The sequence below is a fragment of the Caloenas nicobarica genome, chromosome 10 (assembly GCF_036013445.1).
Source record: "Caloenas nicobarica isolate bCalNic1 chromosome 10, bCalNic1.hap1, whole genome shotgun sequence".
NCBI lineage: Eukaryota > Metazoa > Chordata > Aves > Columbiformes > Columbidae > Caloenas > Caloenas nicobarica.
In genome coordinates, this window is record NC_088254.1 from 4,453,400 (window position 1) to 4,472,635 (window position 19,236).

Sequence of the window (19,236 nt, forward strand, 5' to 3'; positions counted from 1 at the left end):
GCTGTGGTTGTTCCGCACGTCTGGGCAGCCTGTGCAGAGGGAGAAGCGGAGAGCGAAAACTGTGGGATTCTGCCTTGGTTTTGGAAACTGCAAGAGGGAAGCCCTGTGGGGCAGGAGGCTGCAACCAGTAGGTGCTTCGCTCTCTGCCATTAGGAAAGGATAAATGACGACCCCGTTTTGTGCTGTCTTGAGAGATGGCACTGGGAGAAGCAGCACCAGACTGGGTTCAGCTGCTCTTGGCACAGAGCTTGTTTGTCCTGTTTGCTCTGTCTCTCAGAGCATCATTCATTCCATCCCCAGACACATGCTCTTATGATAATTTCTGTAATTGTGTTATCTTGGAGGAAATAGGCTTTACTGTCCATTTGATTTTATTTCTTTTTTCCAGAGAACTCAGCTGCCTGGTCTTTTAGTTTAACCCTTTGTGGATACATTTTTTTCGCTTTTCTAGGGCATTGAGACTAGATGTTTTTGCTTTTTGCCTTCTTGGTTTCCATGTATAAGCAGCATTATAACTGAGATTTTTGTTTGTTTCTTTTTAGTCTCAACTAGAAATGAGCTAAAGCTTCAAAGATCAGATAATAACCCATATTCCCCAAAAGTCAGTGCTTAAGCCTGGGTAATTTGGAAACATCTGATCTGCAGAGGCAGCAAAGAGCCATTGCATCAAGAGATACAGGTATTTTAGCTCAGTTTGCCTAGTTGCTGAAATTTGCAGTGATGTTTGTATGCACAGATATTTTGTTTCTAACATCACATGCTGGAGCTCCTGGTGACATCAGCTCAGGTTTGTGGAAGGATTATTTTTATGGCTAGGGAGAGCGATGTGATAAGAACACGTCACCATGACTGCATTGCAGAACTACATATAAGAAGAATTTATATGGTTAGGGGGAAGCTGATCTACCCAAGAGGATCTGCAGTAACAAACTATGTAGCCTTTGCTTTTTAATAAATGTGCCACTTTTAGAGGTGTTTTGCTTTGTTAAGATCTGTTACCATCAAGTCTTAATCAACCCAGATGATGAGGAAAATAGTATTTCCCCACCTTTGTCTGAGGTATTGATGCTCCTTCTATAAAAAGCCAACATTGCTGGTCTTTCTTGTTTGCTGTGGCTGCAGAGGTGCAGAAACGGTCCCAAAGAAACTCACATGGTACCTGCTTGTGATGGTGCTGGCGCTTCTGCGTGTTCTGACAGCAGACAGGATTGGTAAGGGTTGAAGAGTTTTGTAATGGTAGGGAATGGGGATGGAGTCAACAGAGGCTTTTCTTTACTAGTAGGGAAGCAAAGGCTGGTTGCACGTTGCCATTGAAAAAACTGTTTTAGTGAAAAATCCATTTTTGAATGACTGCTTTTCTTTTTTTTAATGACAAGCATTAGTGTAAAAACCCTGAGAAGTAGAAATGTTGAAGTTTATTTTGTTTGATGAACTGAGACCTTATCATATTTGTATTAGCTTAAAAGATTACATTTTTAATGTTTCCTTTTCTCCAGAAATATTTTATTTTTGAATTTTTGCCAAAAAAAAAAAAAAGCAAAAAACCCTACAATTCCTTGACAAGTTAAACTGGGAACAGTTCTGTCCCTTCTGTAGGTGGAGCTGCTGAAGGTTAGGCAAAAATAACATTTCCCATTTTGAAACCAAGTTTTAAGAGCTCAGATTTTTCAAAATTTTAGGAATTTGGGTGAAATCTTCCATTTTGAAGTTTGCTATGGATTGAATTATTTCTGGAAGCTCCAAAAAAATACAGTGGCGGTTTCCAAGAACATAACTAGGGAAGAGTATTGCTTCACTCATGATTAAAACAGAAATAAGGTGGCCATAGTGTACGGAAACCAACAGGGCCCACCATTTCCTAGATGAGGAGCTGTAGTTCTGCAGGGATCCCCCCAGGGCCAGGGATGTACCTTTGGAAAGCTTTCTCTGGGTTTATCAAGTCTGAGGCCTCCATCTGCCTGTGCTCTGTGTTAGCTGCTCACTGAGCTGCCAAACCCTTCCTAAAACTTTTGTCTGCGCTGGGGATAATTCAGCCGAAGGCTGCGGTTAGGGAGCCAAGTGTTATCGGTCATTACCGTTCATAAGGTAAGGCCAGCTGTGAGACGGGAGTACTGGAGGCCTCGTTTCAGTTGCATTCAGGCAGTGAGGGGAAGGATAAGTAGAAGGAAGGGACTGGGGAGAGGAGTAATGGTTGGTAGGAGGGTGAGAGTGAGATGGAGCCAAAAGTGCTGTTGGTGGCGAGAGCAGAGAGAGGGGTCTCTGCTCTGCATGGATCTGGTGTCAGTCGGGTGGACCGCAGGGTCTGTGGCTGACTTGCTGCATCCTCGGTTGCTTGGCTGGGTGAGTCCCTCTCCCTTCTGCCCTGCAGGAGCGTGTAGTAGCTCACAAGATCGTTTTAAGTCTGTACTGCCTCTTTCAGATTCACTGTTCAGGGTTATTGTGGGATTTAAAGGGGCTTCATCTTTACACTGTCTGTGCAGTGCTGGCAGCTGCTCTGCCTTCCCTCTGGCATCTCTGTAAGCAGAAAAAGCTGCTTAGCAGCTGGTGCAGTGTGTGCACATGTGCTTGTGATGTTCTGTGCTACAGCAGCTCCCAGCATATAACATAACATAGAGTAGCGTCTCCATGCGTGAGTGAAGGCACCCCTCTGCTCCCGCAGGGCTGCCCCAGCTCACCTTAGAGCTGCTGTTTCAGTTGCCTGCAGGGAAATAGCTCTGCTCTCTAGGTTTGAGAAGGCGAAGACAACATTTGAGGTGGGGAAAGCAGATGTGACCCATTTATGCTGCCCACCCATCACCATGGGAAATGTCCAGAACAGTTAATGTTTGGCATTGCCACCCTCTGGGAGAGGAGGATGTGGCAGCTTCTGTGGTCACACCTGCATTAATAGGTCTGTCCCATGGTCACCTCTCACCTTCTTACCCATCTCCAGTGATGGACACAGAGTGCACAGAGGAAGGGGAATAGAAGGGAGGCCAACAGCATTATAACCATTCCTTCTTCTAGCATTCGACCCAGAGGAGATGCTGCTGCTGCTCACAGAGCCTCACCCAGCCCACTTGTGATACTTTTTGCTTGTATAATACCTTTCCTAGGCTGCCGGGCACCAGGCTGTGCTGCAGCACCCAGGGGTGTGTGTGTGGGGGGGGGGTGGCAGCAGTATTGGGGAGGGCAGCGCATGGGCAGGGGGGGAGCGAACACAGGAACTGGCAAAGGTCCCGGAGTTGCTCTGAATGATTGGAAAGGTGTTGGGGTAGCTGTTTTGACACGTCTAAATCTATGTAGTTACCTGTAGCTGACTGGGATGGTGGTCTAGGTAGAGATACAACTCAGTTTTGATGAAAGCAAGTAAAGCTGGAGCTGTCTTCATCTGTGGCGTTGTTGCAGAACACAGCTTTAGGTGTCAGCCAATTTTCCCCTGGAACAGGCGAGCCTCCAATCCCCTTCACAAACAGTAGTGGATTTTAACAGTTTGTTCACCAGCGAGTTGTGCCTATTGATAGTGGTAAAATTGTTGTGTGTCGTGACAACACCCCAAGGAAAAGCTGAGGTTGGTTTAGCTTGAAAAATACCAGAAGCCCACTTAGCTTTTTGCAGGTTACAAGCTGCCCAGAACAAAGTGTGACGGGATTGTCCTGTGACAGGAGTCTACGGCCTTGATCTGTCCTTTGCCAAAGACTTGAAGACTGTACATGCATTATGTGGTTTCCTAGCTAATTTGTTGAGGATTATACTTAAATCTGCATTAAAACCTCCCCAGCAAAATATGCAGGTCTGTTTGTTCTCAGGCGTTTTCTCCTCATTCTAGCTGCCTTTCACGGTTTTCTTCTCAGGATGCTTTCCTGTGCTCTTAGATTCATGAAAGTGAACCCCAGTTGCATGAGCTGTTACAGTTGCAGGAACATTTCAGGACTGAATCTATGTAAAGGAAAACTTCACATTTTATTTATATTTCATCATCGAACAGAGTATATAAATGTTTGTTTATCATATATTGATTTGGCCTCTGTCGATCAATCAGCTATCAGAGATGGCAAGTTGAGAAACCTGTTAGTGGTTACCTCAGAAGTATGTTTCTGTTTCTCAGTTCAGTTTTAAATATCATACTCAAACAGCTAAACGGTGATTCCACCTGTAAAGCTCTTTATATATTGGACACAAATAGTTTTGATTTGTTTGAAGGAAATAAATGTCATAGCAATAATTTCTTTGTAATAGGGAAATTGCAGTATTCTGAGGAAAGAAAATGTTCTTCCTGAGACAATGTATGTAAAACGCTTTTTAAAGAATAATCCTTGTGAGCCACAATGGTCTATTGTACAGTAAACACCTTTCTCTGTAATTTTCAGATTTTGAATAATTGAAAAAAGGGCCATGATGCCACCAAAAGCACTGAACTCATTGGAAAAATAATAGTTTTCTGTTTGTTTTGCCTGTTTGTTTCCCTATCACAATAAGTCAAGTTCTACTTTCCATTTCCCTACTCTAAATTTGATGTAAGAGCTACTCAGTTGGCATCTCTGTGGATTTAGCTGACAGCAGACTGAGACCCAACATCCGTGTAAGTATTGACAATTTAAAATGACAACTAAGGGTTCATGGCAGCAGTGTGGTTTTGAAAAAGTGGCTGCAGAAATAATCCAACGGTCCCCAGGACGCAAACAAGGACGAATATCCAGAGAAACAGCCTGTCCACTACCATGGCAACATACTTCCAATCTTCAATGACCTGGAAGAAAAAGCCAATTAAAGACATTAGCAATTTGTCATATTCTTTTACTCTTCCTCTTGCTAATACTGAGGTTTTGTTTATGAAAACGAAAGGAAACAAATGTTAAGGTTCAGGGAATAAACTGACTTTCTGGGCAGTGGAGAAAAATAGTGTAAATATTTCTTAGCTGTCTTGGATGCATCAGGTACTGAGCATGGCCGCCTGGTGGATGCCAGTCCGGAAGGACCTGCAGTATAATCCAATTAAGGATCTTTTTTTTTTCTTTAATTTTAGTTTGCAGATGCTATTGATCTCAGTGGACAAAAATAGATGGTGTTCACTGCTGTTAAACAAGGTTAGCTTCAGAATTCTTTTCTTATCAGCAGTCATCTTAATCAACAATTTTAATGCATACTAACACCACTGCTTTTATTAAAATCCCTTTTTGCCCTGCATATGTTGTCTGTGAAAGCCATGAGACTAGCTTTAGATTCTGTTCTAAAACTGCATCTCAGGAATGATTGTTTTTTCCTCTCTATTGATTCTAGTTACACATAGGACATCCTCACCTCAATGACTTTACCATGCTTGTCAATTATCTCATGTCTTATATTAGAACATTACATATTTGTCCTTCAGTGCACACTTTTAGTTTCCATTGCTCCTGATGGGAATTATTATGTGCTTCTGAAATCAGACCATGGTAAATGTACATGAATAGTTGTTATCAGACCATGATAATGAAGGAAGAAAGCAGAGATAAACATTAGGAATCTAGAAAAGTCAAATGTAGTATCAGACAACCCTGTGTGAAAACCATTCAATTAGTTTTTCATGTATAAAATACCCTTGAAAATTGTTCTTAAAATCAAGTGGAGGCTTTGTAGATCCTTTAGCATGCAACACACTCCTGCAAGAATTTCTAAGCTATTAGGAAACATTTTCTCTGCTTTATGAAGTCTGCTTCTGTTCAGTCAGTTTCAATGTTTACAAGCTCACGTCTAATGTTAATAGCTGATCCTCTTTATTTATATTGACAGTAATTTCAGTTAACAGAAAACATGAACTACTCAGCACCATGCTCCTCAAGGGACTTCTGCAAGATCAGAAACCAGACTTTATTTAATCTGCTTGGCTGAGGGAGGGAGAGCACAGCAGAAACAGAGAACCTGGCGTGTGACTGGAGTCTGGGTCAGAGAGAGGACACTGGTAGGTATAGGGATGATTTTTCCTACCCCTCGGTGTTTGTCTGAACAAAACTCTGAACGATCTGAGTTTTTCCAAGCATTGCTCGCGGAGCACTTATATCAGCTTTAGTGTGCTGGCTACTAGACATAAGTAGGGCATGTGAATTGGGCCGCAACAGCACTGCTTAAATGCATCCTGGATACAGTACTTCTCATAGCCTGTAACAAGTCTGATTTAACTCAAATGAAAGAAGTGTCAGCTCTGCTGGCATTAGGATTTCAATCCTAGCCATTGTGTTTGCTACAACAAAGCAGCATAAAGACCAGCACGCCTTGCTCAATTATGGATAGAGATCTTAGCCCAGAGAGAGGATTTGCAAAGGCATTTTACCAATTTTATTAAATCCTCCTTCTATGGCCAGTTAAGTAAATACATGCTTGAGCTGCAGGTAGATCCTTTCTGGTAAACATGGCCTGGTTATGGGTTGAGTCACCTTTTTACTCAATACAATGAGGAAAACCATTCTGATCTGGAACTGAATGTTACTTTTTTCCCCTGCCAAACACTACTTGAGTGTGACAACACAGCTTTTTCAAGGGTGTTTGATGATTTACGGGGCAATCAGCATTCTCTCTTCGTAGAAATAGCCATGTTACTTTCCAGGAGAGTATTGGCTTTTACCAAATTGCTATTCATTACATTCTTTTAATGGCAAAAATTATTTCCTCTTATAAGCTAGGATCGCTCTAAAAACTTCAGAATAGCTAGGGAATTCACATCGCCTTTCTGAAGAACAGCGTGTTATGGAGGACAGGGGATGGAGTTTGGAATGACCGGGATGGTTTCTCATTTTTACTTACACTCTGATCGTTGTCATCACTTCTCATGTGCTCTGCTATAAAACTGACTCCGTCAATTGCCTCTTGGACTTCAGGAGAAAATTTCGTGCCTGTTCTTAACCTAAAGTCTCGATGACTGCTGACATTGTCAAGAGTCTCAGTGATTTTCATATCGTATTTTTTGGCAGAGGCCGTATTCAAAAAATAGGTAGAGTTCTTATAGAAGTCGGCTGGCTCCATACAAGGATTTTCTGCTTTTGTCTTTTTGCAGTTGCACAGCTTTTGCCGTGGAGAATTATTTTCTGGACGCTTCATGAACAGATAGGCTGGGAGTCTTTCAAGGAAAACCAGCTTTACCCAAGGGGGCATAGTGTGAGTACTTGGAGATCTGTGGTGGACATTGAGTACACAGACACTGGTAACTATTGAGAAAGTCACTAGTACCATTGTAAACATGAGATACTTCCCAATCAGTGGAACATCTAGAGATGTTGGAGGGACAATTTTGGAGATCAGCAGCAAGAACACAGTCAAGGCAAGCAACACAGATATACATAAGGTCATTTTTTCGCCACAGTCCGAAGGCAGGTAGAACACCAGGATGGCTAAGGATGTAATTAGTACACAGGGAATGATAAGATTGATGGTGTAAAAAAGAGGTTTCCTTTTAATAATGAAGTCATATGTCACATCGACATAATTAGGGTCCAAAGGGTTTACAGTCCTTCTTCCTGGGAGTGCTACAATGTCCCACTCTCCACTTGGTGTAAAGTCATCCATGCTTGCCGTGGAAGTTTTAAGCACCATATCAATTTCTGTGTGATCATATGTCCAAGACCGGAACTTCAGTGTGCAGTTTTGTTGATCAAATGGGAAATGCTTAACTTCGATCTTGCAGGCACTCTTGTAAATGGCTGGCGGCAACCAGAGAATGCTGCCGTTATTCTTTACAATTGCGTTTGTGTATAGTGAAACTTCATATGTGCCATCCGCGCTAATGAAACGAGGAAAGAAAAAGGAAAGAAGATCATAAAACATTAAGAGGAAAAACAATTCAAAACAGAAGAGCTCTGATATTCTTGGGCTTGTGGGCCTCCGTTATTTCTAGAATCAAAGTTTAGTAATATTTTTATTTTGAAATCTATGTTGTAGGCAGCTATAACTTGACAGGGAGATTAATGTATGCATTTCTCCTAATCAGAGAAACTTTTAATGAAATTATTATTACATGATAAATATGCATCTCTGTTTCATCCAAAGAACTCAAAAGTGGTTTGTAAATGTTTGTTAATGTAATTAAGGCTTACTACATCTCTGAAGGCTGAGTAAAAACGAAATCAGCCAGCATGAAAATGGAGGTTCCTTTGATTTGGAACACAGCCACTGCTAAGAGCACACGGCAACACTTCTGAACGACTTGGACGAGGAAATAATGATGAGCAGTGTTAGAAATGCAGGGAGAGCGTAGGCAGAGGAAAGGTAATTATTTGGTTGATAACATATTGCATCACTCCAGTTGATGTTTACTTACTATTATACAAAACCAGAATAGACAAACCACAATGTTCTTAGTGCCCACGAATAATCTTGGCTTTATATCTCCTCTAACTGCCAACCTTCCACCAGGAGACTCTTCTATGTTATGATGGGCCCTTTAATTCAGGGAGGAGATTATTATCCGTCAATACCTTCTCCTGTGCGATGTTTCTGGGCAAACAATTTAGGGCTGTTTAACCTATGAAGTATCCTGAGGTAGAAGTGTGATGAATTGCTGATAAATATTATTGAAATTTAGTGTTTCTGAACATATTCCCTGCATCTTCTCAAGGGTGCTATGCAACACCTTTCAAACTCTGCCAGTCAGGCTACCGAAGGCAACTGTAACAGTAAGAAGGAGCAACAATTAATGACTGTCTTTCTTGATGGATGAGGAAACTCAGAAGTTTGTTCCTCTGTCGATCAATCGCTTTTATTAAAAACTGGGTTAGCCACTTGGTTAGACTGCAAAGAACAGTCTGGACATCCCATATACCTTCCTTTTGATTAATATTATGTAAAGAAGTGCACATAACCTAAAGACAGTATGCTAACTGCGAAAAGATAAGACCAAATTCACTCCAAGTGTAAACGAGTGAAGTTCAACTGACTATGGTTAAGCAGCACCTTTTTATTTGAGTGGAAATGTGCACCTTAAGAGTTAATAAGAAGTCTAATGAATTGTTTGTTGACAAGACATCATGGAAAATAGAGGTATTTCAGCGCTAAGATTGTTGGTTTTTTTTTTCCTAAGCAGGGAAGTGCTACAAGTAAGCGAGGCTTGGCACATGCGTAGCTGCTCTCCAGCTCAGTTACATTTGGCTCTGGAAAGGCCTCACCTTGCAAACCCTGTTACCTGGCGCTGAGGTGAGACCCTTGTAGCTAATTCATGTAGGCAGTGAAACAACCAGATGCAGAAGTGAGTGGCTACAGCATACAAGGGTCATTAGTTCATTGCCAATAAAATTGCTGGCTTTTAGTAAAGAAATTGTATCTTATTTCTCACATGTCTCTCTCTCCCTGAATCATTTTTACCTGAAGCCGCGCAATGTCCTGGGTAGCCTCCTGGGCTGAGAGTGTGTAGGTGCCGCGGGCTGCCCCGGCTCAGCTGTGGGGCAGAACCTGGGCTGCTGCTGCCGTCTCAGTGCCCTCTGTGCACAGCCGACCTGTCGACAGAGCTGCGCGCCATGGGAATGCTCTTTGTGTTTTCCTGAGCACCTTCTTGAACTGATGGATGATTATGAAATGCTGCTTCAGCAGCAGAAGGTTACAGGGGGTTGTCCTTTATCTACAGTTTTAATTTGAAGCTTTGTACTGATGTAAAAATCCAAAATGGTGAGGCTAAAAGCTGCTTGCTCCTTTGCATTTAAGAAGCATTTTAAAACTGTTTCTTTGCATTCTTACAGACCATTAAATAGTATCATCTGGGGAGTAAGGAAGGAAGAAGCAGATGACAGGGACACAATTTGCCAGAACAAGATTTGACCAGGCAGAGTACATCCTAATCCACTGCCTGAATTATTCTGTGAGTAATACAATAGTTTTAAGTATTTCTCAAATCTGATTTCCAGCAGTAGGTTTCCAGGGACTTAACTCAGTTATATATAAACTTCCTAGGTTTCCCATCTGTATATGTTCAAAAACTATCATGTGTTTGTGAATTCATTGATTTGCAAAGTATCATGAAAGTATATTTTAAGTTTGGATTTTTTTTTTTCCCAACGACATGATGTCATCCACTTTAAGGCTTTGCTAGACACTTAGCAAAGCAAAACAAAATTGACAGCTGTTTGTTTGAAAGAAGAATTAAAGTATGGTCAGGCAGCAAGCTTTTATTTTTCTCAGTACTGTAAAGCAACGGGGTCAAATGATGGCCAATTTATTATGTATTCTTATAATTTATTTTTAATGCTTTATTAAAATAGAATGTAATTTGGTTTTGTAAATTAATCTTAACTCATGGAGTTCGGTACATGTGAGCTTTCTAACAGATTTATGTCCTGGAGTCTGTGGTGGAAGTTGGGGGGGAAGAAGAAGAAAGAGACAAAAATGTAGCTCAGAACCTGAGATTTTTGATGGAATTCCAGATATCTTGTCTTCTTGCAAACATGACTAGTGTATGGCTGCATTTGTACCTACAATTGGTGCTTTCTGTATAGTCTAGTTTGATACAGATCTGTGTCTCAGTTGTGAGCCTTGTCACAGATCCTCTGGTGTTCTAAGAGCTCGCACTGCAGACAAGCTCCAGGTCTGCTGGAATTTCTTTAACCAGAGCCCTTATTTTACTAAAATTATCTTTGAGGCCAGTACCCCAGTCACTTGTTACTGGCTAAAAGTTACAAAATTAATTTTTAGTATTTTATCAGACCTACGTCATCAGTTCCAATGCTTATTTCTTGATATATGGTTAAAATTTTGTTCACTGTCCACATAAACTACAGAAGTTTTACTTACTTATTGTAAAGCACAATGTCTGGCAACCAGATGTGTTTTGCAGGTATTCTCAGCTTATTTATTCCTTCGTAGTCAGAGGGCTTCCAAGCCAAACGATAATCAATCCACTCCTAAGAGAAGAATTGTACAGTAGTGATGGGAGTATCCAGACCAGCACTAACAACACAATCACTGTGATGGAGTGAAAGCAGTCGCGTTTGTGGTTTGCAAGAGCATGCCTCTGTGGGTTTGCTTACCTGGTTCACCCAGACATTTGTAGTCATGATCTGCTCCCGTTCATTCTGCAGGGAAAAAGAGAGAGAGAATAGTTGTCCTCTAAAGTATTTAGCTTTATTGCAGTAATAAGATTTATTCAGTGGGCTTTTGAGGATATTTCCAACTGTGCAGCATGATTTAGTGTATTGCAAGAGAAGTCTTTCTGCAGCTGATCTGTGTTGCTGGGGCTCTAAGGAGGTCGAAGAGTCAGGAGGACTTCTGCAGGAAAACAAGTTAATTCTCTGATCATGAAGATGCTTGGAATGGTGAGAGCCTGTAAGATGCCTAATTTTGCTTTCCACTTGAAAAGTGAGGATATGGATGGATAGGGACTGAGCTGTGCCATTCTTGAGCATTGCCTATTCATCTGCTCTGTCTAGGTTGTTGATTGCTGGGGCCTGTGAGGACAAGAAACCCTGCTTTTTATGCTCAGAATTTGCAACGTGGGAGGACACTGTGCTCGTGGTGGCAGTGCACTGTGTGAGGAGGCATGACTGCATCCGGGTGAAATTCTCCAGGAGAGAGGGAGCACTTGTCCAAAAGTCATGTGGTATACATGACAGTATATCCTGTATAAATCAGCCTGCATATGTGTATGAAAGCTCATCTGTTTGTACAGTTTCCCTCATGTTCCATCAGTGCATCTCTCTTTTCCTCCTGAATGTCAGAATGTAAATTATATAGGTCTCTTAAAGTTTGCAGCAGTCCAGTCACTGGCCCCCAGACCAGTTGTGGGTGGGAGGCAGTCACCTGCATCCTCTTTTCATCCAGGGAGAGAGCAGCAGAGCGAAGGCCCCATTCAGGAAATTATTCCCACTTACATACTGGATCTTGTTCCCACTGCAGTTAATGCTAAACCTTTCTCGGCATTGAGGCGTGTATTTGTACCTTGGAAGAACTGTTGAATACCTGCTAACCTTGTGAGTGAACATGTCTTTCAGACCCACTGAAATAATTTTTATTTAATATGAGGAGTTGCTTACATGAGGTTTGTTTTAACCATGTTAAACTATTCCAGCTGGAACTTACGTGTCTTTTTCTTTACGATATTTCACTATTCTTTGCTGATATGCCTGATGTACCATGAGATTTTGAGCAGAGTTTGTAGCTTGTTTTCAGGCTATTCAACCACATTTCTTTGATGCAAGTAGCAGAAGATGGTTTAGCATTGTGCACACAGTCCAGGATAGATCCTGACCTGGTGTAACTTACTGTAGCTGTACTGAAATCAGTGGAATGATTTTGATTTTTTGATCAATAGAATTTTATTGCATGACGATCTGGCCGCTGTCTTTTATTGCATAGAAATAGATTTGAGCTCGCTGTTGTAGCTGCATTGTGAAGTATAAAAGCAGTAAATAGCATGTCTGGGCTCTGCCTACAAAGTATTATTATGTAAACTAGAAAATAATAGGGACATAGTAATACCAATCTGACTTAAAATGCTGTGCAGGTAGCGATGAATTAAGAGGCATAGCCTAATGTGAACTTACCACGCTGATGAGCTGTGCCAGGATAACCTGCAGTTCTATAGATACCAACTGGGATGAGTTGACAGCTGGTCGAATTAACTTATTGTACCTGTCAGGACTCAGTAGGTGGTTCATTAGCTTTTCTTCGGCATCTGCTGCGGTGCTTCCTGTAAAACATCACGTAACAAGATTATAGAAGGGAGACCAAGTGACATGATGTAGTGATCACAGAATTTCTGTGCATCAGATTGTCTTCATTAAATAATGAGGGCGTTTGATTTTCTACGGACTGTAAGCTTGCATGAACAGAAGGATATGGTGCATGCACCAGTATCTGTTCTGCTGAAGCTGACTGTCTTTCACAAAGCATGGATCAAACCCTTTGGGTTTTTTCACAGTAAAATGTGAAGCTCAAATAGATAGATGCTTTTGGGCATACATTCAAAAATAGAAGCTGGGGGCAACCACCCTCTTAATAACACAGAAAGAACATTTCAATGGTCCAAATGCAGGGAGTCTGGCTGTGACTTCTCTCTTTAGTGTCATAGGAGACAGAGTTGCAGGCACACGTACAAATGGGAAAACTCTGATCTGTGTAGGGAAAACCAGAGGATGAGTTTCAGGAGTCATAAGGGGTTTTTTATGACTGAGAGCTCTTTGGCAGCTAGTGATGTTTCTGTTTCAGAATGATTTTATTTGAAAATCTGAGGCAATATATAAGCCTTATTTTATGTGGAAACAAAGCCTGATTTATGGACTAGCACAAATACTGTAAATCTTAGATTTCCAAAGCTGGAGTTCAGTGACTGCAAAAAATAGTATCTGCAGGATATTATCAAACAAGCCTGAACGTTAACGTTCTCCGTGGAGCACAACCCCAGAGGTAACTGCATCTGTTCCTCTGTTCTTGTATGTGCTTTTAAAAGCCATTCTAGTGGACTTTTTAAACCATTATTGACCCCATAATAGTACCAATTACTAAAATCCTGGTAAAATCCTGGTAACATCCTGCCAACAGAGTCGACCCAGAGAGATTCTGCTGTATGTTGACTAATTCTGTGTTGTGTTATACGGCTGACAGTGAGGGACACAGGTGTTAATGAAAACAGATTCTAATCCAATTGACAGAGCGGTTCTTCCATAGGAAAGGGCACATAACACAACCCTAGAAATTGCAGAAATGAGGGTAGTGTCCTTAAAAATTATGGTACATTTTTTTTATTTTTTTTTTTTTTTTAGTGTTGTAGCATACGCATGAGTTTCAGAGAAAGGAAGACGTCAAAAGGCCAGAACCATAAACAGCCAAAGTTTGTGTGCATTTCTAGAAGGTGCCTAGTTTCCATGTGAACTGGGCTGTAAGTTGCTCGGGGGAACTAGTCTCTCTTGAAACTTGGTACTTCTGAATTGCACTCAGATTAAAAAAATACTATAAGAACTTCTTGTTTCTGATCCAGTGAGAAAGTCGCGAGACATAAAAGGAAACATCATCGAACAGATTTTTCATATCTAGGAACAGCTTTTACTCGAGCTCTGGGGAAAGGTTGAGATTCTTCTAACACCAGCATGTGTTATGGCATTGGTAGCACAAATTTTGTCACATATACTTAACCATAACATTCCTCTTCAGAATAGGCTTCTCAAGCACCTCCCAAGCCATTTGGGAAAACAAACTTGGATGAATACATCTGTGTTTGTTGGGTCAGTTTGTTTTTTGATTGACACTTGCTTTGTACCTCCCTGCAAGTCCTTATAAAAGCCCTAGTACCATATGATATTTTAATATTACATTTATTCTCAATGTAAGCCTGCCTAATTAAAGGCTTACCAGGCTAGAGCCATGGTGATCCTTGCTAAGCTCCGGAGTTTTTTCTTGTGTATTGCAGTCAAGATAGAGCTAAACTTGATACTGCGAAGAAAATGGGGCTGAAATAATTCTGTTTGTAAGAATAGATGAGAAGCCTTGTGGTGGCTAAAGTTTGGATTTTGTGGGTGGTGGTGTTGTTGGTTGTGGGTTGTTTTTTTAAACAAACGTTCATGGTGTTGCATATATAAGTGACGTAAGCAGATGGCTGTAATTCAAATGTAGATGAATTGTCATTTGGTTTGTTTCATATAGCGGTTACTGAATGCTGCTAGCAAAGACAGTGAATTCTTGTCTGGATTGTTGAATATGTTTTCACAGTGTTGCCATCTTTTTCTATAAATGTTCTAGGATATGGAGTATTTGCTGAACAGCAAGTAAGAAGTAGAAACTGCGGAGTATTTGCAGAAATCTCATTCTGAAGTTGTAATAATGCTGTTCCCTGAAACTTGATTTTAGCAATCATAGTCATCTGGTCTGCAAATTAAAATGTCCTGTGGGGTCTGCATGTCTGATGAGAACAGCTCAGATTTCTAAGTACTGACTCTGTCAATAAACTTTATGCAGATGAATGACAGGGCACGACTTAATTATAAAAAATGATTTATTAAATAATGAAGGTTCTCTGTTCTTAAGGAAGGGGTTCCTGTATTGATTAATTCTTCACAAAATTACCATCCAATCCCAACCTTTAAATAACTTAATCATCAGAAATAAAGATGGAAGGGGCTGCTCTCTCCTCTCAGATGCCTGTATCGAATACCAGTAGATGTCAGCAGTGCACTGCCTTAAAGGTTGCTAAATCCAATCTCTCTGTAAATAACATGTCAAAATGAGTGATTCTTTTATAATTTTTATAATCTATTTTCCATTAGCAGTCTACATATTAACCAGATGGCACTTAATGAGAACAAAATTACCAGACATTCAAGTTCACCTGCATTTGCATTTCATGACGTCAGTAGCTGTGCATTTGAAACTCCTCTTTTTCCTCTCGGAGTTGGAAGAAATTCAAGTGCACAGTTTCCCTCGCAAACTGTTCTTTTTCCGAATAGCAGTAATCACCAGAAATGTTACAGAGGGTACACTTTTAGACAAATGATGCTTTTAGACAAATGATCTTAGCAAGAATAATGAAGCAGTCCTATTTTGGGGGTGGAGTATTTTTGTGTACTGAAAGCAGTAATGGAGAAAACACCTTGGGGTGGATCCTGAGCTAGGGGAATTGGTTTAGCTTCACTGAACACGCTGCACATCTGCTCCATGCCAAGGAGAGCAAATTGCCACGTAACTGGCAGTACACATTCTGCAGCAAGTTTGTTTTCTCTGCAGGAGTATGACCGTTAAAAGCAATTGCATCAGCATGCTTCCAATTTCACAGCAGAAAGACCAAAACCACAGACTTCATTCAGTCGCCGGTGCAAACTTTCCCTTTTACATGGTCTAATTTAATCATATAAAAAGAAATAACTCGTCATCCTGTGTTATGTTGTTTGTTTTCAGAGTAATGACAAATACGTAGGAGTGATTTCCACAGAACAGAATAAGGAGCAGTGTTGACAAATACAGGCAAGCGCACTGTTATCACCGCCTAAATCGCAAAATTTAACATAAGGCATGTTTCATCCGTTTCCCTGACTTCAGTTATTTTAAAAAATGTTGAAATAGCATTTGTTTAGAAATAATATATGCCATTTTTGTTCTTTCCTCTCACACAAATAACTTATGTGGACAATGGTGACATACCAAATTCCCATCTGTAATTAGTAAAGAGCAAGCAAGAGGCAGCAAGAAGACAATCCCATTATCTTCTCTGAAATTACTTGGGCATGTTGTTACTTCTCAGCATACTCTTGAGTAAAAACATTTATATAACCTCTTAGAACAACGCATGCTGATTTGGAACTCCTATTGTAGTGGTGAATTTACTGTATTTTAAGGACTTTTAATTTCTACACTTCAATTAATACAAATAAAAAAGAAATACAAGTGGATTTAAAAGTGTATAATCTAAGAATCTAAAGTAGGCCCTCAGTCTTCATTTGTTACAAAGCAGATGTTTTCTAAAGTTGCATTTCGGTGACTGAAGAAACAAAACAACCGTAGGATGAATAGGTAATTATGGGAAAGATGTGATTTTTGTCTCGGTTCAATTTCAGCCTCTTTCACTCTGAACACTTCAGTGGAGTCTCTGTGGAAGAAGCTCCTGTGGTAAACGCATTATTTCATGTATTTCGTGCTACTGTCGGGCTGTGCCTGTTGGCTAAAACGTATGCAAGAAATCCTGGTGGACTACAGAAAATGTTCTTATGTATGTTTGGTTGGTTTTAGCATCTATTTACATATTGCAACTTAATTTAAACTACCTACATACTGATCAAACAATTAGGAAGTATGAACTTCGCAAAATCTATGAACTTGAGCCAATAATTGTAGAGAGATGAGATCTGTCTTATTTATTGTTCATGTCATGGTTCATTTTTTATTTTTTCACTCTCAGCACAATACCTGCTTTTCCCAGCACAGATAATCCCGGGAGCATCTAAAGGGATATATTTAGTGATTTTCATCTCCTATCATTCTGTCATTTTATGTTTAACTTACTGTCTGTCCATATGCATCATAGTGGATTTGCTGATACCAAACAAGCCAGAAACAACACTAAATTAAGCAATTTTGTGCATCTTCTTAAAGTCTGCAACCTACCGAGGTGACAGTTAGAAATCATCTCAGAGTTTATATCACAGTCCTACCTCCTAGCCCCGAAAGCTATCGCTGTTCCGCAAACTGTATCTGAAAGAAAAGATCACTTACCGTTCAAATAAAAGGAGCCCATTACAAAGAGAAGGAGGGTGTACGTATTCCTCATGGCAATAACAAGAAGAGCTGGATTACTCTTCCTCAATTAAGACAGCTGGCAGTAGGCTCTGTTGTCAGGGATGCACAAGTCAGACGTGTAAAAGCAACCCAAAATCTTGAAGGTATTAAATGCCTGGAAAGAGACAGACAGTAGGACCTGGCAGAAGCATTCTGCAAAGTGGAGTTTTCATGAGCATAGTGGTCCCTCCCCCTTTGCAGCTGTTTAAAGAGCTTTGTGAAGAGGAAAAGCACATAAGAAGAGGGAACGTAATGTGATAATGTTGAATAAGAGGAAATGAAAGAGTGAGCTAAGGAACATGATCTGCAAAACACTACTGCTTCGTTCTTGCTACTAGATAACATTTAGAAGGCTTTCTGGTTAATAGGTGCAATAGGTGGGAAGAGCTGAATGTAACTTTGTGCCATTAGACGTGTTAGTGAAAGACACGTCAATAAATTATAGCCCCAGCAGAGGGTCATTTTCTGTATCAAAGTTGATTGCCTACTGCCAACCCTTTTCTGCTCCAAGGCCCACATGTGTTCTCTCTAAACTAGAACTCCAAAAAAAGGCTTTTTGAGAGCAGCAGGAGCAGAACAGAGAATTTGTCATCATTAGCATTTGACAGGATTTTTAAAGAAAGCTAAAGCAGCCTGTTGAGAAATAGCAATAGCTGTAAGGACACTCCAGAGGTGCATCAGAGGAATTCAGTGGAAGTCTTCTTTTACAGCTGAAGGGTTCAGCAGAGTATAGTGTATCGTGTTTTGGGACTTGCCATGGGAAGATTTGTTTAGAAGGAAGGGGAAATAAGACCTTAAATACTCTCTGCAAGCACTGTGGGCCAGGCTGAAGTCCCTGGATAGAAAAAAAAGAGAATAGGTGCTGATCTTCTAAATAATGTTTCATCTCCATAACCTCCATATTGAGGTTACTCTCTGCTTCAGCTGGCCACAGGGTGCAGTTCTGCTCTTGTCTTGTCTCCTGACTGACACCATAGGCTGGGATGGAGGCATCTCTGATTTACCAGCAGAATATACCAGATTTCTGCATCTAGTACAGTTGCCGCCTGACTGGGGTTATTTGGGGAAGGTCACCTGCTGCTGTTTTTAGGCAAGCCGTCAGGGTGGTGCTCAACAACTCACGGGCTTTTCCCTGAATGTTTTAGCCACCTTCTTTTTTTCACTAAATAGGCCGGTATTTTATATCTTTGTTGTCTTTAAAGGAGCTGCCATCAGAGTTAGCACGATACATAAAGAAACTATTCAAATTTTTTGTAATTGTACTGTCTATGATATATGCAACTCCTCTAAACAGTCTATTTATTATTTTTGGCTCATTTCTTTAGGGTAGGAGGATGGATTCAGTGAGACAAATAGAAAAGCACTCACTGCATGGACTTCTACTTGGATAAAACAGACAGTTACATGTCAGCTTTGATGAGGTGACTTGTGCTTTTGCCTTCCCTTACTCTGGAAACTCAAGGTGTGTCAACTATACCATATCCTCCACTGAGGATTCCTGGTAGTTCTTTAAAAAGCGCGCAGCCTTTTACCATAAGAAGGTTGGCTTGTACATTCTCATCCTTTTCATCTCAAATTTCAAACAATTTCCTGTAATAGACCTTTAATATAACAACCTCAGTTATAATCTCTCAGGTTTTATAGCGGTTTCAACTCCAAAAACCAGAAAACTTTGATCTCTTATAACTACTAAACTTTTATATATATACATGTGATCGCTTTCTTTAGAGGTGGATTTATTGCATCTTAATGCTATGCAAACATCTCAGGTGATAAAAAGTTCTGTTAACTGTGTAGGAATTGATGGTCAGTGATTTCTGTATACTCCAAAAATTCTTACAGCACACTATTGCCTTATTGCTAGTCATACCAACATAAATGTACTGGCTTTGTTGCTTATCTCAATGATCAGGTCCAGCCTGGTGTCAGAGGTCCCATGTGTTAGTTCCTTTGTGTTATTTAAAGTCTTTTTTTTGGGCTTTCATCCCTTCCTTTTCCCTCTTATTTGGTATCTGTTCGCTGGAATTTATTTAAATTGGGGTG

The 19,236-nt window shown here is 40.5% G+C and overlaps 1 protein-coding gene across 1 annotated transcript; it reads right to left on the bottom strand.

The window, feature by feature from the left end:
* Nucleotides 1-3,941: 3,941 nt before the first annotated feature.
* Nucleotides 3,942-17,358, bottom strand: CHRNB4 (cholinergic receptor nicotinic beta 4 subunit). Its single transcript, XM_065641409.1, has 6 exons — nucleotides 17,131-17,358; nucleotides 12,477-12,622; nucleotides 10,965-11,009; nucleotides 10,729-10,838; nucleotides 6,760-7,732; nucleotides 3,942-4,729 (listed from the first exon to the last, which is right to left on the bottom strand). The coding sequence occupies exons 1-6, from the start codon at nucleotides 17,183-17,185 to the stop codon at nucleotides 4,589-4,591; spliced, it is 1,470 nt and encodes a 489-aa protein (XP_065497481.1). The 5' UTR covers nucleotides 17,186-17,358; the 3' UTR covers nucleotides 3,942-4,588.
* Nucleotides 17,359-19,236: the final 1,878 nt, after the last annotated feature.

What these genes read in the sequence shown, in the direction of transcription:
- CHRNB4 (XM_065641409.1), bottom strand. Translation starts at nt 17,185, where the DNA reads ATGAGGAATACGTACACCCTCCTTCTCTTTGTAATGGGCTCCTTTTAT. An exon ending in CAAATGTCTGGGTGAACCAG is followed by an intron (nt 10,839 to 10,964) that starts GTAAGCAAACCC and finishes TTCTTCTCTTAG; the next exon opens with GAGTGGATTGATTATCGTTT. An exon ending in GACATTGTGCTTTACAATAA is followed by an intron (nt 7,733 to 10,728) that starts GTAAGTAAAACT and finishes TCGTTTCATTAG; the next exon opens with CGCGGATGGCACATATGAAG.